This window comes from Pongo pygmaeus, chromosome 13, assembly GCF_028885625.2.
Source record: "Pongo pygmaeus isolate AG05252 chromosome 13, NHGRI_mPonPyg2-v2.0_pri, whole genome shotgun sequence".
In the NCBI taxonomy this organism is placed as follows: Eukaryota; Metazoa; Chordata; class Mammalia; order Primates; family Hominidae; genus Pongo; species Pongo pygmaeus.
Window position 1 is genome coordinate 115,824,554 of NC_072386.2, and position 22,535 is coordinate 115,847,088.

A 22,535-nucleotide genomic window follows, 5' to 3' on the forward strand; every position below is an offset into this window, starting at 1 on the left:
CCGAGTAGCTGGGATTACAGGCACGCACCACCACACCTGGCTAATTTTTGCATTTTTAGTAGAGACGGGGTTTCACCATGTTGGCTAGGCTGGTCTTGAACTACTGACCTTGTGATCTGCCTGCCTTGGCCTCCCAAAGTGCTGGGATTACAGGCGTGAGCCACTGCACCTGGAACAATTGTTTTTAAGGAACATATACAACATAAACAACTGTTCACGGTTTGGTGGTGGTCTTAAAATAACATGTACAAAAGAAACCCAAATTACTTTCAAACCTCAATCTGCCCTGTAGTAGCTGTGTGTGAGTTTGGGCTATTTCTCTTCAATCTTTCAGTCTCCCTTTCATTGTCTACAAAATAATCCTATCTCACAGGACTTCGGGAAAAAACTGACACAGAATATGTGAAAAAGTACTTTGTTAACCTCAAAACACAAGATAAATGTTAGCCAGAACTGCACATTGGACTGAAGGTATATATAATACAAAAGTGCAATTTTATGCTTCCAATTTTAGTAGTTTGAGGTTGGTCTCTAACTTTCTGACCTTTGATCACGGCTGTACTTCACATCTTAAAAAGTCTACAACTGGGGGAAACACTACACTGGGGGAAAACATGACTTGGTTTATTCCAGTTTTCAGGAATGTGTTAAGACACTGCTTATATTAATATCCTTTATGTTAGCAAAATACAAATGTTTATTTTGAGAGAGAAGTTACATAGAAACTTCTACACTACATTGGGGGAAAACATGACTTGGTTTATTCCAGTTTTCAGGAATGTGTTAAGACACTGCTTATATTAACATCCTTTATGTTAGCAAAATACAAATGTTTATTTTGAGAGAGAAGTTACATGGAAATTTTAGGAAATCAATTCCTAAACTCTAAAGAACTGTAATTTTAACGATCAAAGATAACATAATGGGACCTCTATCTAGGAGGTGATGACATGCAAGTGTCAGATTTTTTTATAATCTCAACATTCCAGAAAACACCTTGAAAAACCAAAAGAAAATCAGCCTGTAAGTAAGTAGCCAAAACAAGACTTTACTCATGGAGCAGCCCCTAATCAGAGTCAATTTACACACATTTCGGCTCATTTACACGGTCATATTTAAGGCAGGGAAATTGCACAGGCGACAGTAAGTCCTGTTGGCATCCTTTAAAGACTACATTGTTTGCAATGTATTATTAAGTCTTACAGCCCCAACTACACTGTATGCATATAGCACTCTATGAATAATCTGTTCAGCTTTCATTTCCCAGTGAAAAAATTCTACAAATATACATGAGACTAAACACTGACAACAGAATCTAAATATGAGGTATGCCCCTCCTGTTACTGCTTTGAAATTCTTTTTTTTTTTTTTTTTTTTTTAGACGGAGTCTTGCTCTGTTGCCCAGGCTGAAGTGCAGTGGCGCGGTCTTGGCTCACCGCAACCTTCACCTCCCGGGTTCAAGCGATTCTCCTGCCTCAGCCTCCTGAGTAGCTGGGATTACAGGCACGTGCCACCATGCCCGGCTAATTTTTTTGTATTTTCAGTAGAGACGGGGTTTCACCACGTTGGTCAGGCTGGTCTCAAACTTCTGACCTCATGATTCACCCGCCTCAGCCACCCAAAGTGCTGGGATTACAGGCGTGAGCCACCGTGCCTGGCACTGCTTTGAAATTCTTACAAACACCCAGCAGATGAAAAATTGAGCTAAATATTTTCTAGCTTATTCATCAGTGATTTGCTGTGACATCACGGACCAACAATTTTATTTTTCTGTACCTTTGCTATTCTCATTCCCACTAAAGAAATGATAAATTTTCAACAATATATGACAGGAGAACAGAATTGAACTGAATGAAAAAAGTGCCTAACACCAAAACATCTCCTGTTAATCACAGTTATTATGAGCAGCATGTGTTTGTATTTTATATCTTTACCTACCCCCAACCCCACCATTCCACAGAAAACTAATGCTGCATTATTCACTTCACAAATGTAATTATCAACAAATTCCATCATTAATTTGACCACTGCTTTTATTCACCAAAAATGTAAACCAGGAATCATTTGTGTCACAGAGACTGAGGCAACCTAGCTTACCACCAGTTGTGTTTGTTGATGTTGTTATTGTTTTAATTTTGCAGCACATGTGAAAATACACATGGATCATGGACAGTACAAAACTTAAAAATCTGCTCATGAAATTTTACCTGTCCATGTATATCTCCACACACTGTTACCGGTGTTGATACTGGCTGAACATTTGACTCTTCTAAGAGGAGGTCACAAACGTAGTCACATAGCCGCTGTAAAAAGAGAAAATAAAAGGTAAACATTTACTACAACATGAAAACTAAAGATAAAATACCAAAAAAGAAAAATACCAGGTCTAATACTTACAAAACCCAAGTATAACTTTTGATAGGAAAGTACCCTGTGATAATTCGGGGGTTGGATTTCTGCCAGCTGTCACACAGAATTCTTAATGCAATGCAAACTACCTATAGAGACACTAGGTTCTAGGAGACAGACAGCTTTACAAGAACTATAAAATGATGCTTCTCACCAAAAAAACACACACATATATACATATATATATGAAGAAATAATTTTAACAGTAAAAGGTTTTTGGTTTTTTTTTTTTGAAACAGAGTCTCGCTCTATCTCCCAGGCTGAAATGCAGTTGCACGATCTTGGCTCACTTCTACCTCCGTCTCCCAGATTCAAGCAATTCTCCTGCCTCAGCCTCCCAAGTAGCTGGGGTTACAGGCGTGTGCCACCACACCCAGCTAATTTTTGTATTTTTAGTAGACACAGGGTTTTACCATGTTGGCCAGGCTGGTCTTGAACTCCTGACCTCAGGTGATCCACCCACCTCAGCCTCCCAAAGTGCTGGGATTATAGGCGTCAGCCACCGTGCCCAGCCAGTAAAAGGTTTTTATCTGGTAATTTAAAAAATAAATTGCAAACCACACACTCACCATCTGACCCAGCAATTGTAGTCTTGGCAATAAAAACATGTTCAAAATCCGTATATAAATACTCACAGAAGCCTAATTCATAATAGCCCAAAACTAAAAACAAATCAGATACCCTTCAATGAGTGAATGGTTAAACACATTTTGGTACATCCACACCATGTAATACTACTCAGCAATAAGAAGAAACGAATACTGCCACACAACAACCTGGATTCATCTCAAGGCATTTATGTTGAGTGAAAAAAACACAACAACAGAAAACTGTCCCAAAAGGTTATATACTGTATAATTCCATTTACATAACCTTCTTTTTTTCCCTTTTTTTTTGAGACAGAGTCTTGCTCTATTGCCCAGGCTGGAGTCCAGTAGCGCAATTTCAGTTCACTGCAAACTGCCTCCCAGTTCAAGTGATTCCCATGCCTCAGTCTCACAAGTACCTGGGATTACAGGCGCACACCATCATGCCCAGCTAATTTTTGTATTCTTAGTAGTTTCACCATGTTGGTCAGGCTGGTCTCAAACTCCCAACCTCAGGTGATCTGCCCGCTTTGGCCTCCCAAAGTGGTGGGATTACAGGCATTGAGCCACTGCACTCGGCCGTGTTTACACGACATTCTTGAAATGACAAAATTAAAGAAATGGAGAACAGATTAGTTGTTGCCAGGGGTCCAGCAGTTGCAGGAAGGAAGTGGGTGTGGCTATAAAAGGGCAACACGAGGAATTCTTGTGGTGATGGACCTGTTCTGTATTTTGACTATAGAGTTGGATACATGAGCCCTTATCCAATAAAACTGCAAAGAACTGAATACACACACACACACACACACACACACACACACACACACAAACACAAGTAAAACTGAAGAAATCTGAACATCATGAGATGATGATCTTGGGTTGTACCTGAAGATCATGAGTTGTATCAGTGTCAATGTTGGCTGATGTTGTATTGGTTGTGGCATTACACTATAGTTCTACAAAATGTTACTACTGGGGAAAACTGGGTTATTTTGAAATAAAAAGGTTAACTATAATTAATTATAAAATTCAAATCTAAAACTGAGGAGCCAGCTGGGCACGGTGGCTCTCGCCTGTAATCCCAGCATTTTGGGAGGCCAAAGTGGGCGGATCATTTGAGGTCAGGAGTTCAAGACCAGCCTGGCCAACAGGGCAAAACCCCCCATCTCTACTAAAAATATAAAAATTAGGCTGGGCGCGGTGGCTCACACCTGTAATCCCAGCACTTTGGGAGGCTGAGGCGGGTGGATCACGAGGTCAGGAGTTCAGGACCAGCCTGGCCAACGTAGTTAAACCCCGTCTCTATTAAAAATACAAAAATTAGCCGGGCATGGCGGCGGGCACCTGTAATCCCAGCTACTCGGGAGGCTGAGGCAGGAGAATCACTTGAATCTGGGAGGCAGAGGTTGCAGTGAGCCGAGATTGTGCCCATTGCACTCCAGCCTGGACAGCAGAGAGACTCCATCTCAAAAAAAAAAAAAAAATTAGCCAGGCGTGGGGGTGCACGGCTGTAATCCCAGCTACTCGGGAGGATGAGGCAAGAGAATCGCTTGAACCCAGGAGACAGAGGTTGCGGTAAACCGAGGTCACGCCACTGCACTCCAACTTGGGAAACAGCGAGACTCTTTCTCAAAACAAACAAACAAACAACAACAAAAAAAAACGATGAGCCTTTTTTAATTTTATTTTTTTGAGACGGAATCTCGCTCTGTTGCCAGGCTGGAGTGCGGTGGCGCAATCTCAGCTCACTGCCATCTCTGCCTCCCAGGTTCAAGCCATTCTCCTGCCTCAGCCTCCCGAGTAGCTGGGATTACAGGCATGAGTCGTCATACCCAGCTCATTTTTGGATTTTTAGTAGAGACAGGGTTTCACCATGTTGGCCAGGACGGTCTCGCTCTCCTGACCTCATGATCCACCCGCCTCAGCCTCCCAAAGTGCTGGGATTACAGGCGTGAGCCACCGCACACACCAAGCCATTCTTTTTGTTAAAGGAACTCTAAATGTTTGCACTTCAAAAATATTTGTCCACTGAAAGTAATCAAACCAAAAAATGTCATAGAAAGCATATGATTCTCACACCAACGCTCTGGAAAAGGAAGTATACATCCCTGCTATATACAGGGAACTGGAGGTCTCAGGTGGAACCTTCCTTCCTACCTGAGACCAGTTTGTACTATTGCCAAAGGCTTATTGGATTTTATGATAAGTCTGCCAAGAAAGGAGAAATTAAACTAACAAGCATAATGAAATCACTTTAAACATTAATTAAGGAATCTAAATGCTACAATCTCTCATTAATATATGAGAAATACTTTAACAGTTACAGCTACAACAATAGCTACACAGTAGCAAGAACAGAACTCAATGGGAGGGGGGAGGAGAAAAAAAAGGGCTCCCAAAAGAAAATGAGGGAAATAGAGTTGTTAATTTCCTCAACATTATATAAAAAATCAGAAAACTTCAAAATAAAATGATTTGCCTTCCTTCCTAGGGTAAGTTCCTGATCTTAAAATAGCACCTCAAAGGCAAGATCTTCCTTTTGGCCTGGAATCCTTCTGGCCTTGAGTCCCTGGGTAGCTAGCTCCTGTTTGTATTGAATTTTCCACAACACCTAGATGCTTCAACAAATCAATCCATGGTCCTGCCATATAGTACATCCATCACTCATTAAAAAAAATAACAAAAACAGGCCAGCCGTGGTGGCTCACACCTATAACCCCAGCAGTTTAGGAGGCTGAGGCAGGTGGATCATTTGAGGTCAGGAGTTCGAGACCAGCCTAGCCAACATAGCAAAACCCTGTCTATACTAAAAAACACAAAAATAAGCCGGTCAGTAGAGGCACACACCTGTAATCTCAGCTACTTGGGAGGCTGAGACAGGAGAATCGCTTGAGCCTGGTAGGCGGAGGTTGCAGTGTGCCGAGATCGCGCCACTGCACTCCAGTCTGGGTGACAGAGTGAGAACCTGTCTAAAAAAAAGAAAAACAGGCCAGGTGTGTGGCTCACATCTGTAATCCCAGTACTTTAGGAGGCCGAGGCAGGTGGATCACCTGAGGTCAGGAGTTCAAGATCAGCCTGGCCAACGCGGTGAAACCTCATCTCTACAAAAAATACAAATAATTAGCTGGGCGTGGTGGCGGGTGCTGGTAATCCTGTACTTGGGAGGCTGAGGCAGGAGAATTGCTTGAATCCAGGAGCAGAGATTGCAGTGAGCCAAGATCACGCCACTGCACTCCAGCCTGGGTGACAGAGTGAGACTCTGTTTCAAAAAAAACACAAAAACGAAAGCAAAAAATAGATGCTGATGAGTGAAACAATGTTTCTGAACTTTGAGCCTTAAACTTTACACTGAAAGATGTTCTCGAAGGTTCCATCAGAATTATAAAATTCTGGTATGCATTAGAAATTACCTATGCCAGCCGGGCGCAGTGGCTCACGCCTGTAATCCCAGCACTTTGGGAGGCCAATGAGGCGGGTGAATCACGAGGTCAGGAGATAGAGACCATCCTAGCTAACACGGTGAAACCCCGTCTCTACTAAAAAAAAAAAAAAAAAAATTAGCCAGGCGTGGTGGCAGGCGCCTGTAGTCCCAGCTACTAGGGAGGCTGAGGCAGGAGAATGGCATGAACCCGGGAGGTGGAGCTTGCAGTGAGCAGAGATAGCGCCACTGCACTCCAGCCTGGTCGACAGAGCAACACTATGTCTCAAAAAAAAAAGAAATTACCTATGCCAAATTTCTCACTTGACTTAGATAATAAGACTAAGATGTTACTTAACCTTAGCAACAGATCTAGAATCCAAGTTTCCTACCACTTTCCACTACACTATATTGAATATTCAGTTGTTCAATGCAACAAATATTTATGGAGGGCCTGGTATGTTACCAGGTATTGTTCTAGGTACAAAGTAAACAGCAATGACCAAAACAGACTAAAAGCTCTGCTCTCAAGGGGATTACATTCTAATAGAATGAGACAGACAATAAATAAGTAAAATATATAACAGTAATTTGTCACATAGTGATATCAAGGAAGTATAGAGAAAACACACACACTAGAAGAGGGATCGGGTGCTGGGGTGGAGAGTAGGTGCTGTTATTTTAAACAAGGAGAGTATGGAAGCCTTACTGATAAAGTGAATTTTGAGCAAAACTCTGAAAGAGGTAAGGCTATGGGGACACAATAACTGCAGGCAGAGAAATAAAAACCAAAAGTCCTGATGTGAAGCATGCTTGCGTCTAAGAAACATCATCAAGGCTGGTGTGTTTAGAGTAAACTGAATGAGAAGAAAAACAGGAGAGCATTACAGAATTATTTAGGTCACTGGTGGTGAAAACAAGGGCCTGGGCTTCTACTGAGTGTAACGGGAAGCCATAAGAAGTTCTAGAGCAGAAGACTGACATGATATTAAGTCAGCTGTGTTGAAAACAAACTGGCCAGGCGTGGTGGCTCACACCTATCATTCCAGCACTTTGGGAGGCCGAGGTGAGCATATCACTTGAGCTCAGGAGTTCGAGACCTGCCTGGGCAGCATGGCAAAACTCAGTCTTTACAAAAATACAAAAACTAGCTGGGCATGGTGGCATGTGCCTGAAGTCCCAGATACTCGGAAGGCTGAGGTGCAAGGATCGCTTGAGCCCGGGAGGTCAAAGCTGCAGCGAGCTGAGATTGTGCCACTGCACTCCAGCCTGGGTCACAGAGCGAGACCCTTTCTCAAAAAAACAAGAAAAGAGAAAATGGATTGATGGTGGTGGAGGGGTGGCTGGGCTGGGGTTGGAATGGGGACAAAGGAGTAAGCAGGGAGATCAGGTAAGTGTCTCCTATAATAATCTAGGTAAAAGTTAACTGGCTTGGACAGGATAGTAGAAGCAAAAAATAGGGAAAATAGATTCCAGATGTTATCTGAATGTAGCATCTGCTAGATTTATGACCGGCTGGATACAGGGTGTTAAGAGAAAGTAAAGAAACAAGGATGACTCGGGGTTTCTGGCTTAAACAATTAGAAGGCTGGAAATAATCATTACTGAGACAGTTACAACTCCAGGGAAAGCAGATTTTTTTATTGTGTTTTTTTTACCCCTGTAAATAAGACTATTTTTTGGAGCAGTTTTAGCTTCACAGCAAAATTGAGCAGAAAGTAGAGTTCCCAGCTGGGCGCGGTGGCTCACGCCTGTAATCCCAGCACTTTGGGGGGCCGAGGCAGGCAGATCACGAGGTCAGGAGATCGAGACCATCCTGGCTAACACAGTGAAACCTCATCTCTACTAAAAATACAAAAAATTAGCCAGGCGTGGTGGTGGGCACCTGTAGTCCCAGCTACTCGAAAGGCTGAGGCAGGAGAATGGCCTGAACCCGGGAGGTGGAGCTTGCAGTAAGCAGAGATGGCGCCAATACACTCCAGCCTGGGGTGAGAGCAAGACTCCGTCTCAAAACAAACAAACAAAAAATCTTAAAGAAAGTACAGAGTTCCCTCGCTGGGCACAGTGCCTTGCGCCTGTAATCCCACCACTTAGGGAGGCAAAAGCAGGAGGATCGCTTGAGTCCAGGAGTTCAAGACCTCCCTCAGCAATATAGAGAGACCTCGTTCTCCATAAAAAGGGGGAAAAAAAAGAAAAAAAGAAAAAAGTACAGAGTTCCCATATACCCCCTGCCCCTCCCCCCAGACAGCCTCCCCGCATCAACATCTCACACCTGAGTGGTACGTTTGTTACAGATGATGAGTATACACTGACATATCATTATCATCCAAAGGCCATAGTTTGTTTAAATGAGGGTCACTCCTACTGCACATTCTATAAGTTTTGACAATTGTATAATGACATGTACCTACCATTATAGTATCATACAGAATAGTTTCACCTATTCAAACTCATCTCCCTCCAACCTCTGAAAACCACTGATCTTTTTACTGTCTCTATAGTTTTGCCTTTCCCAAAATGTCATATAGTTGGAATCATATATATATGTAGCCTTTTCAGGTTGGTTTCTTTCATTTAGTAATATGTATTTAAGGTTCTTCCATGTCTTTTTATGGCTTGATAGCTCATTTCTTCTTAGCACTGCATAATATTTCATTGTCTGGGTATATTACAGTTTGTTTATCCATCCACCTAGTGAAGGACATCTTGGTTCCTTCCAAGTTTTGGCAATTATGAATAAAGCGGCTATAAAAATCTATGTACAGGTTTTTGAATGGACATAAGTTTACAACTCATTTGGGTAAATATCAAGGAGCAGGACTGCTGGATTATATGAAGAGTTTGTTTAGTTTTATAAGAAACTGCCAAACCGTCTTCCAAAGTGGCTGTACCATTTTGCATTCCCACCAGCAATGAATGAGAATTCTTGTTGCTCCACATCTTCATCAGCATTTGGTACTGTTAGTGTTCTGGATTTTGGCCATTCTAATAGGTATATAGTGGTTATCTCATGGTTGTTTCACTTTGCATTTCCCTAATGACACGGAAGGTAGAGCATCTTTTCATATGCTTATTTGTCATCACTATATATTCTTTGATGAGGTGTCTTTTGTCGATTTTTTTGGCATATATGTATTTATTTTACTTTATTATATCTTACTAATATTCTTTAAGGGACAAACCAGGCAAGTAGGCTACAGTGAGGAAACCTTAGAGAGTTAAGAAACCACTATGATACTTCCGGGTATTATCTTCAGTGATGCTTCTTACCTTTATTCTGGGACTCCAGGTAATAATATTCAGCTCCTACAGCTACCACAAATGCAGCAAATCCCCATTTGAATCTTTGTAATAATGCACCAACAAAGGAAACATTTCTGCAAAGCCACCCACGTATCTCCAAGCTTCACTGCGGCCCAATAAATCCCTTAGCCCTCCTGCAGCCAGCTTCTTCTAGATGGTTTCTACTGGTGTCCCTTCTATCTTCCATTGTTTATAATCTGGAAGTTCCATTTTACTATCTCCATGTTCATGTCCATGTCCATGTCCATGGGCCACGTCTTGCAAGACTGTGAGAATTGAGGAAAACATATTGCGATGTGCCTTCCACTTTCACACCTAGATGGTGAAAGTGTAATTTAGCACAACCATTCTGAAAAACTGGCATGATCTGACAGCAACTTCCTTTTGTCCATTTTTTAATCAGATTGTTCATTTTCTTATTGAGTTTTAAGAGTTATCTGTAGGCCGGGCATAGTGGCTCACGTCTGTAATCCCAGCACTTTGGGAGGCCGAGGAGGCCGGATCACCTAAGGTCAGGAGTTCGAGACCAGCCTGACCAACACAGAGAAAACCCATCTCTACTAAAAATACAAAATTAGCCGGGTGTGGTGGCGCATGCCTATAATCCCAGCTACTCTAAAGGCAAAGGCAGGAGAATTGCTTGAACGCGGGAGGCGGAGGTTGCGGTGAGCTGAGATCGTGCCACTGCACTCCAGCCTAGGCAACAAGAGTGAAACTCCATCTCAAAAAAAAAAAAAAAAAAGAATTCTCTGCATATTTTGGATAACAATACTTTATCAGACATGTATTTTGCAAATATTTTCTCCCAGTACATGGATCATCATCTCATTCTCTTGATAGGTTCTTTCACAAAGCAAAAGCTTTTAATTTTAATGAAGTCTGGCTTATCAACTATTTCTTTCAAGAGCAGATTGTTTTGATTTGTTTAGGTTTGGTTTGGAGGGTGGGAAACTACGAACATAATTTTTTATTTTCATTTATTAGATGGAGTTTCATTCTGACTCCTCTCCATGGAGGTTGCCCCATGCACCAGCCTCACCAGGTCTGGGGGGCTAGCTAGGCATGCTCCCTCCTCTGAGGCTTTGTACTTTCTGTTCACTCAGTCAAGAACGCTTTTCCCTAGACATGGGCTTGGCTATCTCTCTTCATCCAGCTTTCCTTTTCTCTCTCTCTTTTTTTTTTTTTTGGAGACAAAGTCTTGCTTTGTCGTTCAGGCTGGAGTGCAATGGCGTGATATTGGCTCACTGCAACCTCCACCTCCCGGATTCAAGCGATTCTCCTGCCTCAGCCTCCCAAGTATCTGGGATTACAGGCACCTGCCACCACGCCCAGCTACTTTTTATATTTTTAGTAGAGATGGGGTTTCACCACTTTGGCCAGGCTGGTCTCGAGCTCCTGACCTCAGGTGATCTACCTGCCTCAGCCTCCCAAAGTGCTAGGATTACAAGTGTGAGCATCACACTCAGCCCGAATATAATTTTTTAAAACAACTATTGCAACATAATTCACCTACATAAAATGCATCCCTTTGAAGGGTAAGAGTCAATGGTTTTCATTATATTCACAGTGGTGGCAACCATCACCATAATCAATTTTAGAACATTTTCATCACCCCAAAAAGAAACCGTATACACATTAGCAGTCACTCCCCTTATCCCCATACCAACACCCCACAGCCTTATGTATTACCTCATAAATAATAATAATCCAACCTTGACCACAACCACTCAATCCAGTTAGTCCTTGCGAATAGCGGCTGTCTTTCCAGTCAATTTCAAAATATCAGTGTTGGACAGCATCCTACTTCTATTAATAATCCATTAGACCTATGATACATATTTATTATTTTTATAATAATTAGCATCCAAAGTTTGCAACCTATTTGCATTAAAGAACAAATATGCCAGGAACTGATGAATGGATTCTACGTTTGGCCTGTACTTTTTTTTCTTTTTTTGAGATGGAGTTTCGCTCTTGTCGCCCAGGCTGCAGTGCAATGGCGTGATCTCGGCTCACTGCACCCTCCGCCTCCCAGGTTCAAGCAATTCTCCTGCCTCAGCCCCCCTAGTAGCTGGGATTACAGGCACACGCCACCATGCCTGGTTAATTTTTGTATTTTTAGTAGAGACAGGGTTTTGCCATGTTAGCCAGGCTGGTTTCAAACTCCTGACCTCAGGTGATCCACCCACCTTAGCCTCCCAAAGTGCTGAGGTTACAGGCGTGAGCCACTGTGTCTGGCCGGTTCCCATATTTCAATGTGCCAGAATTTTCGCTGACATGTAACTGGTTCTCCTAGTGCATAAGGCCTCCTAAACTTGAAGTCATCCCTGGTTACCACCCCATACACTATGTGCTAGCCTGAAAATAACAGTGCACTATAAACTGAAGAACATAACTGTGAAACTCTGTCAATCTGAAAGATTGTCTGGAGAACACATGTAAACTACCTAGCAGCAGCCTTCAACCAGGGCCTAGGCACACTAACTAGAGTAAAATTACAGCTGCGTCCTACGACTGCCACCTCTGCTGACCCCAACTGAGGATTTAGAGAGCTATGTCTCTAAGCCAAAGCTACTGCCTCTCATCTCTAGTTTGGCAGTAGCTTACAAATCGCTATCACGCACACACAAAAATAAGAAGTCTATGAAATCTCACTATAAACGCTACGTGACTCAATCAACTACACTCACAGCGGCCTCAAAGAGCCCTGCCTTGTCATCATGGTGAAGACACATGCTCCTCTCCTCCCAAACCCTTTACACAGCTTTATCCCAAATTTAGGGTAAACTATACCCCTTTCTCCTCATCGTGCCCAAATATTTTTTCTTTTTTTGTGTGTGTTCTGTTTTCTATTTATTTATTTTTTATTATCCTTAAGTTCTGGGATACATGTGCAGAACGTGCAGGTTTGTTACTTAGGTATCCACATGCCATGGTGGTTTCCTGCACCCATCAACCCATCATCTACAATTGGTATTTCTCCTAATGATATCCCTCCCTTTACCCCTGACCCCCCGACAGGCCCCAGCATGTGATGTTCCCCACCCCTCTGCCCATATATTCTCATTGTTCAACTCCCGCTTATGAGTGAGAACATGCGGTGTTTCATTTTCTGTTCCTGTGTTAGTTTGCTGAGAATGATGGTTTCCAGCTTCATCCATGTCCCTGCAAAGAACATGAATTCATTCTTTTTTATGGCTGCATAGTATTCCATGGTATATATGTGCCACATTTTCTTTATCCAGTCTATCATTGATGGGCATTTGAGCTAGTTCCAAGTCTTTGCTATTGTGCATAGTGCTGCAATAAACATGCAAGTGCATGCGTCTTTATAGTAGAATGATTTATAATCCTTTGGGTATATACCCAGTAATGGGATTGCTGGGCCAAATGGCATTTCTAGTTCTAGATCCTTGAGGAATCGCCACACTGTCTTCCACAACGGTTGAACTAATTTGCACTTCCACCAACAGTGTAAAAGTGTTCCTATTTCTCCACATCGTCTCCAGCACCTGTTGTTTCCTGACTTTTTAATGATCGCCATTCTAACTGGCGTGAGATGGTATCTCATTGTGGTTTTGATTTGCATTTCTTTAATGATCAGTGCTCTTTTTCATATGTTTGGTGCCCAACTACCTTCTAATCCCTGAACAGGAAGGGGTACATAGCCATCATTCTTAGCAGACCTCTATGTCTCTTCTCTACCTTTTCCTCAAGACATTTGTTCACAGTTCCATTCTATTCTCTTTTTTTTCTTTTTTTTTTCTTTTATTATTATTATTATTATTATCATTATTATACTTTGGGTTTTATGGTACATGTGCGCAATGTGCAGGTAAGTTACATATGTATACATGTGCCATGCTGGTGCGCTGCACCCACCAACTTGTCATCTAGCATTAGGTATATCTCCCAATGCTATCCCTCCCCCCTCCCCCCACCCCACAACAGTCCCCGAAGTGTGATGTTCCCCTTCCTGTGTCCATGTGTTCTCATTGTTCAATTCCCACCTATGAGTGAGAATATGCGGTGTTTGGTTTTTTGTTCTTGCCATAGTTTACTGAGAATGATGATTTCCAGTTTCATCCATGTCCCTGCAAAGGACGTGAACTCATCATTTTTTATGGCTGCATAGTATTCCATGGTGTATATGTGCCACATTTTCTTAATCCAGTCTATCAATGCCATCCCCATCAAGCTACCAATGACTTTCTTCACAGAATTGGAAAAAACTACTTTAAAGTTCATATGGAACCAAAAAAGAGCCTGCATCGCCAAGTCAATCCTAAGCCAAAAGAACAAAGCTGGAGGCATCACACTACCTGACTTCAAACTATACTACAAGGCTACAGTAACCAAAATAGCATGGTACTGGTACCAAAACAGAGATATAGATCAATGGAACAGAACAGAGCCGTCAGAAATAATGCCACATATCTACAAGTATCTGATCTTTGACAAACCTGACAAAAACAAGAAATGGGGAAAGGATTCCCTATTTAATAAATGGTGCTGGGAAAACTGGCTAGCCATATGTAGAAAGCTGAAACTGGATCCCTTCCTTACACCTTATACAAAAATCAATTCAAGATGGATTAAAGACTTAAATGTTAGACCTAAAACCATAAAAACCCTAGAAGAAAACCTAGGCATTACCATTCAGGACATAGGCATGGGCAAGGACTTCATGTCTAAAACACCAAAAGCAATGGCAACAAAAGCCAAAATTGACAAATGGGATCTAATTAAACTAAAGAGCTTCTGCACAGCAAAGGAAACTACCATCAGAGTGAACAGGCAACCTACCAAATGGGAGAACATTTTCGCAACCTACTCATCTGACAAAGGGCTAATATCCAGAATCTACAATGAACTCCAACAAATTTACAAGAAAAAAACAAACAACCCCATTCTATTCTCTGTTCTGTCTCCCAGTTCCCTCTTGCCCCCACAAACACTGGGTTCTAAACTTTCAAAATTACTTGTTTAGTTGATCTTGTCATCTAAAACATACTACTTCTTTTATCTACTTTTACGTACTGGTATTTATAAAACACTCTTAGCTTTAAAAATAAAGATCTCACAGCCAGGTGTGGTGGCTCACACCTGTAATATCAGCATTTTGGGAGGCCAAGGCAGGAAGATGGCTGGAGGCCCAGAGCTCAAGACTAGCTTGGGCAACATAGCAAAACCTCATCTCAACTAGCTAGCTAAGTAACTAACTAAATAAATATCTAGCTAACATTGTATTTCACACAGTCTTTATATAAAGTCTCTACTATAATACAGATCACTGGGAATGAGAAGTTAGGAATCTGGAATGACCATGATATTCATTCACACGCTTATGATCCAGAAGGTAGTATCTGTATCCTCAGGCCAGATCAGAGTTTCTCAACCATGGCACTACTATTATTCATTGCAGGGGGCTGCTTGCTGTCTTGTGGATGTTTAGCAAAATCGCTGACATCTACACCTACCAGATACCCATAGCAACTTCCCACCCCTCCCCTGCCCCAGCTGTGACAACCAAAAATGTCTCCAGACACTGCCAAAAATCCTTTGGGGGGCAAAATTGCCCCCAGTTGAGAACGACTGGTCTAGATCTTTCTCCTGAGTTTGATACTATTAGAACAGTGTTTAGAGCACATTTGGCAATCAATAAGTAGTTGTTATCTAAGTGACATAAGTATCCAAGAGTAATTCTGGACACCTCTATCTCGATGTCTTAGCTTGGCAGCATCTCAAACTCAATATGGCCCAAACCAAACTTCCCGTATTCCTTAATCTAGTTATAGTACTAAGTAATCCTTGCCAGAAACTAAGAAATTATGCTAAACTCTCTTCATTATAACCTAGACCAAATCTGTTAACAGATGCCACTATACCTTCTTCATTTCCTTTCCAACACAACAATCACTTATCATTGCCTTATCTCGGACTCTCATATCACCGGGCCTACTGCTTCTACGACATTTTTTGCGCATTCCAATCCATGGTCCACAATGCTGCCAGAATAAACATTTCAAAAGCCTACTGTCATTCTCCTTCTTAAAAACTCCTCAAGCGTATTCCTCCGTTTATGGCAGTGTTTCCCAAACATCAAATACCATTTTCATTATTTTGTCATATTCCTACCACATACAACAGTGTATCCCTGTAATAATTTTCTTTGAATCTACTTTTATTTTTAGTTAGCTACATTTTAAACAGTATCATGAATCACAGTATGATTTTTCTCTAAAATATAAAAGCATTTCAAAGTGTTCATGCACCACCTAAAAGATAACAATCTAAGTTTAACAGCCTACTCTTCTATGATTTGGCATCTTTCTTTTCAGTACCACCTCCAGCCACACCAAACCACTTCAAGTTCCCCGAACCAGCCATGTTCTTGCAAATTACACTATACCATTGCACATGGTATTTATTCTGTTTGCATGTTCTTTCCCTCTCATTTTGTCTACCTGAACTCTGTCCCTCCTAACTGCTCCTTTATGAAATCATCTCTGACTCTAAAGTTACATACTGCTTCTTCTGTTTGCCAACATCCTGGGCAGCCTCTATTACAGCCTTTGTTTACCTCTTTACCTCCCTTACTATATTGAAAGCCCCTCAAAGGCAGACACAAGTATCCAATTCTGCCCCTGGCACCCACAGGTAACACAAGGAACCATGTAAATAAGTGTTTGTTGGCTGGGCACAGTGGCTATAATCTCAGCATTTTGGGAGGCCAAGGCGGGAGAATCACTTGAAGCATTTGGGACCAGCCTGGACAGCATAGCAAGATGCTATCCTTTAAAAAATTTTTTTTTCTGCCAGGCACAGTGGCTAACGCCTATAATCCCTGCACTTTGGGAGGCCAAGGTGGGTGGATCATGAGGTCAGGAGATTGAGACCATCCCGGCTAACACAGTGAAACCCCATCTCTACCACAAATACCAAAAAACTAGCCAGGCATGGTGGCATGCATCTGTAGTCCTAGCTACTTGGGAGGCTGAGGCAGGAGAATTGTTTGAACCCAGGAAGCGGAGGTTGCAGTGAGCCAAGATCGCGCCATTACACTCCAGCCTGGTGACAGAGTGAGACTCCATATCAAAAAAAAAAAAAAAAATTAATTAGCTGGGCACACTATTGCACACCTGTACTCCCAGCTACTTTTGAGGCTGAGGCAGAAGGATCAATTGAGCCCAGGAGTTTGAGGTTGCAGCAAGCTACGACTGCACCACTGCACTCCACCCAGGGCAGCAGACTGAGACCCTACCTCAAAAAAAAAAAAAAAAAAAAAAAAAGAAGAAGAAGAAGAAACAAGTATTTGTCACAAAGCAGTATACAGTTTGAGTCAATAAACCTTTACTGATTATCACATACAGGGCAGTGTTCTAAAATTGTGGAAAACACAAACAAGGAATGGCCAAACACGGTGGCTCACGTCTGTAATCCCAACACTTTGGGAGGCTGAGAAGGGTGGATCACCTGAGGTCAGGAGTTCGAGACCAGCCTGGCCAACATGGTGAAACCCCATCTCTACTAAAAATACAAAAATTAGCCAGGAGTGGTGGTGGGTGCCTGTAATCCCAGCTACTCAGGAGGCTGAGGCAGGAGAATCGTTTGCATCCGGGAGGCGGAGGTTGCAGTGAGCTGAGAACGTGCACCTACACTCTAGCCTGGGCAACACAGCAAGACTCCATCTCAAAAAAACAAACAGGCCAGGCTCTCACCTATAATCCCAGCACTTTGGGAGGCCGAGGCGGGTGCATCATCCGAGGTGGGGAGTTCGAGACCAGCCTGAACAACATGGAGAAACCCGGTCTTTACTAAAAATACAAAATTAACTGGGCATGGTGGCGCATGCCTGTAATCACAGCTACTCAGGAAGGCTGAGGCAGGAGAATCGCTTGAATCTGGGAGGCAGAGGTTGCAGTGAGCCAAGATCATGCCAATGCACTCCAGCCTGGGCAACAAGAGTGAACAAACAAACAAACAAACAAAAACAGTTACATAGATTTGATCCAGTACTAGTGATGTGACCATTTCCAACTTAGCGAAACAGAAATTGTGATTAAATCTGGAACATCGTATGCATTTAGTATTTTATCTTCTAATAAATTTAAAACACAGGTAAATTTCTGTCTTCTTTTCTACCAGAACAAATATCTTCCATCATGTTCATTAAGTGGCCTCAATGATTTCTTTTCTTAATAGAACGTTTTATTTTGCCTTTACAGCCTCAGAAAAAGTACTCCTGGCATACTTTCTTGGCCTAATTTTAGGTTGCACTTCATGCCAAGAAACAGAAACAAAATTAAATTTCTTTAAATACACCAGAGATGAGCAACACAACAAATTAATCTGATAAAAGCATTTCCAAGACAGAAAAAAAGTCTCTAAAGAAAAATTCAGAATTCTTTTGTCTTGGTTGCCCAAAACACATATTTTTAAGTTTATTAAGAAATGGATACAGGCCTAGTGGCTCATGCCTGTTATCCCAGCATTTTGGGAAACCAAGGTGGGAGGATCGCTTGAGCCCAGGAGTTCAAGACTGGCCTGGGTAACATAGCAAGACCCTGTCTCTACCAAAAAAATAAATAAAAATTAGCTGGTCATGTGGGCACGTGCCTGTGGTCCCAGCTACTCAGGAGGCTAAGGTGGGAGGACTGCCTGAGCCCAGGAGGTTGAGGCTGCAATGAGCCATGACTGTGCCACCACACTACAGCATGGGTGAGAGTGAGACCATGTTCCCGCCCCCCCAAAAAAAAAGATAAAAAAATTTTTTAAGAAAAAAAAAGAAACAAATACAAGTCAAGTACAATGCAGCTGTGTTTCAACAAGAAATAAAATGGTCTAAAAACTGTATTTCCTTAAGGTAAGAAGGAAATCTAATGTTTATCAAATAAGAGGTACAAAGAATTCCAACAGATTTTTCTTTCTTTCTTTCTTTCTTTTTTTTTTTTTTTTTGTGAGATGGAGTCTCCCTCTGTCACTCAGGCTGGACTGCAGTGGCACAATCTTGGCTCACTGCAACCTCCGCCTCCCTGGTTCAAGCGATTCTCCTGCCTCAGCCTCCCAAGTAGCTGGGATTCCAGGCACCTGCCACCACCTCCAGTTTATTTTTGTATTTTTAGTACAGACGGGGTTTCACCATGTTGGTCAGCCTGGTCTCGAGCTCCTGACCTCAAGTGATCCACCCGCCTCAGCCACCCAAAGTGCTGGGATTAATTACAGGCCTGAGCCACTGCACCTGGCCAGATTATCTTTCAAATCATTTCAGCGCCCAATTTCTTTTTTTTTTTTTTTTTTTGAGACAGTCTCGCTCTGTCTCCCAGGCTGGAGTACAGTGGTGTGATCTCAGCTCACTGCAAGCCATTCTCCCTGCCTCAGCCTCCCAAGTAAGTAAGCTGGGATTACAGGCACCCACCACCATGCTCGGCTAATTTCTGTATTTTTAGTAGAGAGGGGGTTTCACCAAGTCGGTCAGTCTGGTCTCAAACTCCTGATCTCAAACGATCTGCCCACCTCAGCTTCCCCAAGTACTGAGATTACGCCACTGCACCCTAGACACATTTTCATAAAAAGCAACACTTTATTCATCATACACACAAAGTTCAAAAAAGCTTTATGCATGATAAATAAAAAGAAAAAATTCCACGTCAATTCACTGACATGCAATAGTCAACCACACCTACGGGATTAATAATGCTACTAAGAGGTCTGGTTAGTTTTCCATGAATTGGGTCCCAATGCTAGTTGTATTCTTATTCCCTTAAAAAAACCACATAGCAGAAAGAAGCCACAAAAGGAATGTCTGAAGGACTCAGATGAGCACAAATGCTACATTACTACTAACGAAGGCTGTCCTTATTTGAAATTTTTCTATTGAAAACGGGAGAATGCACAAGAATGACTCCCCTATCATATGCCACATAAAATTAACAGGTAAGTACAATTCAGTCACATTCACAACAGCACGTGTGGCCTCAAATATTATGCATACTTGTTGACTGATGTTAAGTATCAACTTACTGTACAAAGAAGAAATAAACAAAACAAAACCCACAGTAATATATTTCCTTAAGAATACACTGAGTCGGGGCTGGGCGCGGTGGCTTACGCCTGTAATCCCAGCACTTTGGGAGGCCGAGGCGGACGGATCACGAGGTCAGGAGATCGAGACCACCCTGGCTAACACGGTGAAACCCCGTCTCTACTAAAAATACAAAAAATTAGCCAGGTGTGGTGGCGGGCACCTGTAGTCCCAGCTACTCGGGAGGCTGAGGCAGAAGAATGGCGTGAACCCAGGAGGCGGAGGCTGCAGTGAGCCGAGATGGTGCCACCGCACTCCAGCCTGGGCGACAGAGCGAGACTCCGTCTCAAAAAAAAAAAAGAATACACTAAGTCGGATAAATACTAGCACGAGCTGATAAGCACTGCTAGAAACCTAAGCTCTGATTTCAGCAAATGCATAGAAACACTTTTCAAAGAAGCAGTATACCTAGGCCGGCGCGGTGGCTCACGCCTGTAATACCAGCACTTTGGGAGGCCGAAGCGGGCGGATCACTTGAGGTCAGGAGTTCAAGACCAGCCTGGCCAACATGGCGAAACCCCGTCTCTACTAAAAATACAAAACAGCCGGGCGTCGTGACGGGCGCCTGTAATCCCACCTAGTCGGGAGGCTGAGGCAGGAGAATCGCTTGAACCCGGGAGGTGGACGTTGCAGTGAGCCAAGATCGCACCGCTGCACTCCAGCCTGGGCGACAGAGTGAGACTCTATCTCAATTAAAAACAATAATAATAATAATAATTAAAAAGTTTTAAAAAAGAAAAGCAGTATACCAAAGTCATTCCTTTACCCATACATACATTTACTCTTACTTGGACTCAGGAGTAACAAGGAACTCACCTCCTTTAGAAAACCAAGAAAATGAAATACTGAGTTAAGAAGGGGTTAAGGAGAAAGTATTTGTATTTATTGAGAACCAACTACTTTATCCACTTCAGTAAGCTCAACAACATACTCAGAAAAGGGATTCACCTCTGAATTAGCAAAAGAAAACTGACGATACTAAAAAGCAATTTGGAGGAGTGGCAATGAAGAGGGACGACCTGACATTCGCTCCCGCCAGTACCAAACCACTCGGGCCCACCGCCTTCCCCTTCCTCAGAGACCTAAACACACTGGGGCCGCGTTCCGGGAGCCGGTGGCATCTCCTGTCAGACGCCGGCCACTCCGCGCTGCTGTCACCTCCGGTGGAGGCGACCCCATCCCGAGGGCACTGCCGCGGGGGCTCGGCTCCGACTGCGGGAGACCGGGAGATGGGGTGGGGAGCCGAATCTTCTAAACAAAGCTGTTACAGCTGCGGGTCCTGGGGCAGCCCGAAGGCCAGAAGGGGCGACCCTGGGACAGAGGCCGCGACATCCCTCGGGATCCCCACTGAGGCAACCAGGACAGCATTCGGGGGACTCGGCTCGCGCGACCCTCGGCGTGACGCCGGGTTGGACCGGCTCGACTGGCAATGGGGGAGGCCCTCCACCGCGACTGGACTGGATACCCGGCGGGGATCCCGGAGAAAGGAAGGGCGGGCCGGCGGGCGCCCCACAGCCGGAAGGGGCGAGCCCGCAAACAGGGCTCACCTTCAGGTCGTTCTCTGGCAGGTACTTGCACAGCCGCGCTATTTCCACATACTTGTCCAGGTCTAGCGGCGCCATTTTAGGAATAACAAGCCGCGGCAACAGCGGCGGCGGCGGCTGTAGCAGCGGCGGCGGCAGCGGCGGAGGCCGAAGCCGGAACTTTCCCTGCGTCACGTCCGGCCCGTGAGTGGCGTCTGCGCAGCGCCGTTAGAGCTCGACCTGCTTCTCCCTGCTACGTCGGTACGCCCGGCGCCCCCTCTGGCTGAACCCCAACTGCAGGCCCCAAGCGACCCCGCTTCGGTCCACCCCGCGAAACCTGCTGGGACCCGTAGTCGTCTGCCGCGGGGGTGCTGGGATGTGTAGTTTTCTGTTGTGGACAGCCACCCCTCTCTTTTCCTCCCGTTCCTCCAGACTTTCACCTCCCGGCAGCCGGCGAGGCTTTTCCGGGGCAAAACGGCGGAGTAGGTGGTCCTAGCCACTCACTGGTTTGTTTTTCCAACCCTTTTAAGCACTCTCTCTCCAAAATATCTTCACTTAACAATTGGGTAAGCCTGGCCGTAGTAACCGTTTGCACCTTTCCAAGTCCCTGTGAAAACCTCGCGTAAGCCTGTGGCAGAGATGTCAGGCCCCAGTCTTCCAGCCTGAAAGGAAGGGAAACAAATATTATTAAAGCATTTCTGATGCTAAATGCGATACAAATGATATTTTCCCTTTTAATCTTCGTAACGATTGATAGGAAAGTGAGGCTTGGAAACTGTAGTTCACCCCAAATCTCACAGGGAACAAAATGGTGGGGTCAAGATTGAAAAATGGATTAAGCTTAAGCATGCTTCCAGTGAGAATCCCACGAGGGCAGGGAGTTTTTTGCTGTAACTCCAGCACCGAGAACAGTATCTGGTACTAGCATACCTTCAGCATTCGTTTATCCAACCACTGTTTATTGAGCAACAAAGATGTGCCAGGTACAGCTGCAGGCGCTTGCAGTACTTCGTGAACAAAATAGACAAAGATCTCTATTCTATCTGTAGCTACAAAAAATACCAAAATTAGCCTGGCGCAGTAGTGCGTGCTTGTGGTCCCAGCTACTCTGGAGGCTGAGGCAGGAGAACCCCTTGAGTTGGGAGGCGGAGGTTGCAGTGAGCTGAGATCGAGGCACTGCACTCCAGCTTGGGCGACAGAGCGAGATGCTC

At 43.6% G+C, this 22,535-nt stretch overlaps 1 protein-coding gene and 1 pseudogene across 3 annotated transcripts in view; both read right to left on the reverse strand.

The window, feature by feature from the left end:
* The window catches only part of PPP6C (protein phosphatase 6 catalytic subunit), a 41,883-nt gene extending 19,748 nt beyond the window's left edge, over positions 1 to 22,135 (reverse strand). The window contains exons 1-3 of one of the 3 annotated variants that reach the window (XM_054501318.2): positions 21,267 to 21,558; positions 20,618 to 20,646; positions 2,208 to 2,303 (exon numbers count right to left, since the gene is read on the reverse strand). In XM_054501318.2, the coding sequence (XP_054357293.1) occupies positions 2,208 to 2,303; positions 20,618 to 20,646; positions 21,267 to 21,423 (282 nt within the window). In that variant the 5' untranslated portion in view covers positions 21,424 to 21,558. Of the gene's footprint in view, positions 1 to 2,207; positions 2,304 to 6,406; positions 6,426 to 20,617; positions 20,647 to 21,266 lie in introns of those variants that run through there. The other 2 variants (XM_054501319.2, XM_063650324.1) reach the window with 2 other exon arrangements.
* Positions 8,670 to 21,288, reverse strand: LOC134737953 (NADH dehydrogenase [ubiquinone] 1 beta subcomplex subunit 3-like; annotated as a pseudogene).
* Positions 22,136 to 22,535: the final 400 nt, after the last annotated feature.